The sequence below is a fragment of the Camellia sinensis genome, chromosome 10 (genome assembly GCF_055761805.1).
Source record: "Camellia sinensis isolate YWXY chromosome 10, ASM5576180v1, whole genome shotgun sequence".
NCBI lineage: Eukaryota > Viridiplantae > Streptophyta > Magnoliopsida > Ericales > Theaceae > Camellia > Camellia sinensis.
The window spans coordinates 80,693,534-80,697,486 of NC_138970.1; the positions used below are offsets into that span (position 1 = coordinate 80,693,534).

The 3,953-nt window shown below is 36.9% G+C and overlaps 1 protein-coding gene across 2 annotated transcripts; it reads left to right on the top strand.

Annotated features, from left to right (window-relative positions):
• Nucleotides 1-541: 541 nt before the first annotated feature.
• LOC114290463 (uncharacterized) lies at nucleotides 542-3,668 on the top strand. Of its 2 annotated transcripts, none has more exons than XM_028234391.2 (3): nucleotides 542-1,345; nucleotides 2,943-3,025; nucleotides 3,168-3,668. In XM_028234391.2, the coding sequence occupies exons 1-3, from the start codon at nucleotides 710-712 to the stop codon at nucleotides 3,469-3,471; spliced, it is 1,023 nt and encodes a 340-aa protein (XP_028090192.2). In that variant the 5' UTR covers nucleotides 542-709; the 3' UTR covers nucleotides 3,472-3,668. The 2 variants fall into 2 exon arrangements, with proteins under 2 accessions (XP_028090192.2, XP_028090196.2); XM_028234395.2 differs by having other exon boundaries at nucleotides 2,964-3,025.
• The last annotated feature ends 285 nt before the right edge of the window (nucleotides 3,669-3,953 follow it).

The window sequence follows — 3,953 nt, forward strand, 5'->3', positions numbered from 1 at the left end:
AAAAGAGAAAGAAAACAGGGAAGTCGTTGAGGCCAGACTCTATAGGATAAATAACCTTTTCAAATCCTAAAAAATTAGGACTGTGCCGAGTAAGTCAACGGGTCGATGTCCGCTCCTAATCCAAACTATTTATTTCTTAATACTTATTAAGTAGAATATTTATAAGACTATTAGATATCCGTATCTAATCCAATTGATCGAGACAATATATTTAAATCATATTTATATATGTATTTTTTTTTAAAAAAATAATTATTTTTAAAATTATAATCACCGTCTATTTCTTTTAAGAAATAAACATGATTCAAACATAAATCTACTAACATCTAATTATTTTAATCCCAATTACCTAATTTGATCCCAAGATGTGTCAACCAAAACCAAGTGCAATCTCATTCTCAAAATACAGAATAAATACTCCAGCACGGCCGCCTTGCCGACACAACTACGCGCCATCAACCTCATTGCAACGTGTAACAACCTCCCTTCCACGTTGTATCCTGTCAAAAACACTCAAACCAATCAAAACCCCCAAAAGACCAAAAAACATAAACTATAAATACAAACCCCCCCAAACCTTCTTCTTCATCATCATCCTCTCAGATATCTTGTGAAAGCTTCACTAGTGTTTAGAGCGAGAAACAAAAACAAAAGCAAAAACCAAAAAAAGATTTAGAGAGAGAGAGAGAGAGAGAGAGAGCTTGTATTGATGAGTATGGCATCGAGACAAGACAAAGTGGACAGAGCAGAAGAAGCTGCAAGGGTAGCAGTGTCCGAGCTCAGCGATGCAAACACAGAAAAAAAAACTGAAGAAGAAGAAGCAGCTAAAATAGAGGAGTATGAGCGAGAGGAACAAAGACCGAGTGTTGTGGAGAGCTTACTGAAGTCAGTGGCGGGCACTTTAGAACAAGCCAAGGAGGCTGTAACCGGCAAGACCAAAGAAACTGCTGCTAACGAGAAGAGAGAAGGCGTTGAGGCGGCTTCGGAGAAGGCGAGACAGACCGAGAAGAAAAGCCGGTGGGGTACCGATTCCATGGCTGAGAAAGCGAAAGAGGCTAAAGATAGGACCGCGGAGAGGGCAGGGGAATATAAAGAATACGCGGAGGAGACGAAGAATTATAGTGCTGAGAAGGCGAGGGAGTATAAAGATGGTGCCGTAGAGAAGACGGAGGAGACGAAGGAATGTGCGGCGGAGAAAGCGACAGAAGGGAAGGAGACTGCGGTGGCGAAGATGGCGGAGTTGAAAGATACGGCGGTGGATACGGCGAGGAGGGCGATGGGTTACTTGACTGGTAAGAAAGAAGAAACCAAGGAGAAGGCGGCCAAGACCGGTGAGGCTGCCAAGGTGAGTCATCTCTGATTTCTGCTCTCAGATTAACAGGAAATAAAATTGAAGTTTATGTTTGTTTTAAATGTTCTAAGCTCTGTATCTAGTAAAGTTTTGTATCATATTGAATCAAAAGAGAGTTTTAACTATAAAGTTTTTAGAGTTTGTAATTTTTAGATATTTATTAGAGTTTGTAAAGCTTTCGAGATATGAGAACATATAAAGGTATCGTATCAAGAAATAGATGTCTGGAATCGCCCGATAGACTGCGAAGAAATTGGTTCACACCACGGTGTATCTGGCTCAGGACCTCGAAAAGCCTTCGTAACGGCCGGTATTTCGATATTTAGAACTATGAAACCTTAGACTTGAAGTATAATTCAGTAGACTTACCTTTTTTTTTTTCTTGTGAACGAAGTAGGTACTTACTTTGACATACAATATAGGAATTAGCTCCTCTCCGACTAGAGGATATTGTTTGTTGTTTGGTTGTTGTGGGCTTTGATTCGAGCCCATCTCGATAATCCATATTCAATTTATAGAGCTCGTCGAGTATATCTTCTCTATAAAATATTACGTTGATTGGATATCGATAGATATTTTGTTAGATTACATTTCTGTCAATGCCATGCATAATTTTCAATTTCTGTCAATGGCATGCATAATTTTCAAAATAAATTGAGATAAAAACATGATTCGATACGATCAAGTGACTATCGATATCCGATTATTATGATGAAATTAATGCATTTGATGGACTACACGGGTTAGATTATTAAGATGGGCCTAGATTAAAACCCAAAATAGCCCAACAGTACCCTCCAGTTCAATAACAAACTGGAGAAGGGCCAACTCCTACAATATATACAGTAAAGATTTTGTTTTATTTTTGTTTATTTGAATTGTGTACACATTATGTGTATTAATTGTTTGTTTAAATAAAATTTGGAGCAAAATGTGTTGAGCTTAATAAATTGAAATTAAATTGACACAATTATATATGAAGATTAACAAAGAGTGTATTTAATCCTATATATTATGGAAAATGATATTTAAAATGGATTTTTTTACTTAATTTTGTAACCAAAGATATTGTTAAAAAATGTAGATATAAACCTGTGCTCCATTACCTTTGTTTCTCGGGTTAAGTAATATTAAAAATGTATAATATAGTGTTGATTTAAATTAAGTGCAAGGTCGATTATAGTTGCATACATTTTAAGTTTTTGGAATTGGGATTCCATCAGTGTGATGACCTGGCCAGTTGTTAGTGGGATTCTATTGATTTGTTGTGGCTAGCTGTAGGGAAATAGTTATGTTGTTTTGTTATTTAATTATAACTATTTTTTTTAGTTAGAATATTATTTTAGATATGATTTTATATGTTAGGTTTAATTATGATTCAAAAAATATGAAATTATGTTATTTGCATTTTAGTTATACATATGTGCACACCTTTTAGTTTCCTTTTTTTTAAATATTGTTTAACCAAGATTTTCAAATGATTGTTGAGTTCCAAGCATGTAAATTGAAATGAGAAAAATATTATAGATCCTAAACTTTCTAACATTTGGTCATTACCGTTGAAATGGTAGTTAAATACTGTCTTATATAGGAAAAATATAATGAGACACAGGACAAAGCGAGACCGAAGATGGAGGAGATGAAGCTGAGTGAGGAGTCTCATGAAGAGAACAGGTGAGGTTTAGTAATAGCCTCTCCCTCACACACACACAGTATATACATTCCAAATATACACACACACACACACATATATATATAGTCTATAGATGTGTATAATACTAACCAATTGTGTTATGGTCCTTGTGGGATTGAGAAGGGGGACGGCAGGATCAGGAAACATATTCAGCGCCCTCGGTAGCGTGAAGGATGCTATCAAGGAGAAGTTGACCATGCCGATAGATACCATGGAGGAGAAACGTGTAGAGAGTGAGCAGGGTGGTGGTGGTGGTGGTGGAAGGGGAGGAGAAGAGGCGGAGAAGGTGGTGATGGTGGATATGAAAGAGACTCCAGCCGGAGAAGCAGCATCAAAACTCAAAGCCACTGATCAGACGAGCGGTCAGACTCTCGACGACAAGGAGGGCAAGGGCATTGCTGTCGTGCGTCTGGAACGCAAGAAGTGATCTCTTGCAACAAACCTTGTGCAATTCAATGCAATGCTCTTATGTTTCTCTTGGTTTTTGGCAGTTAAAAGCTAGCTAGCTTGCTTTTTGTTTATGCATATGACTTGGACTTTTGTATGTTTTGTGTTTTTTGGGGGTTAAGGCTTGAGCGTTATATATATATATATATAAAAGATTGTGTATGTTTTGTTTGAACACAAGAAGCATCCTCAATGGACCCCTTTGTGGAGCTTCTCTTCAAAAGTTGCCAAAAAAAATAAAAACTGTGTCTAGGAATGCAGTGAAAACCAAACCAACTTTATTAATTAGGATGTATGTACAAAATGGATTGGTACTACTGGGCATAATTTGCATTATTGTGTTTTGGTAGTATCTAGATCAGATCACATTCTACTGCAAACAGTTTAAAATCTATTCCCCTCTCACTAGAAGCGTCTGCAATCTCTCTTTCTTGGGCTTTCATGATCATATTCAGAGATAAT

Bases quoted from the DNA above. Each gene is read 5' to 3' on its own strand.
- LOC114290463 (XM_028234391.2), top strand. From the start codon at position 710: ATGAGTATGGCATCGAGACAAGACAAAGTGGACAGAGCAGAAGAAGCT. The intron at 1,346-2,942 runs GTGAGTCATCTC...TGTCTTATATAG, and splicing joins AGACCGGTGAGGCTGCCAAG to GAAAAATATAATGAGACACA. The intron at 3,026-3,167 runs GTGAGGTTTAGT...GGGATTGAGAAG, and splicing joins GAGTCTCATGAAGAGAACAG to GGGGACGGCAGGATCAGGAA.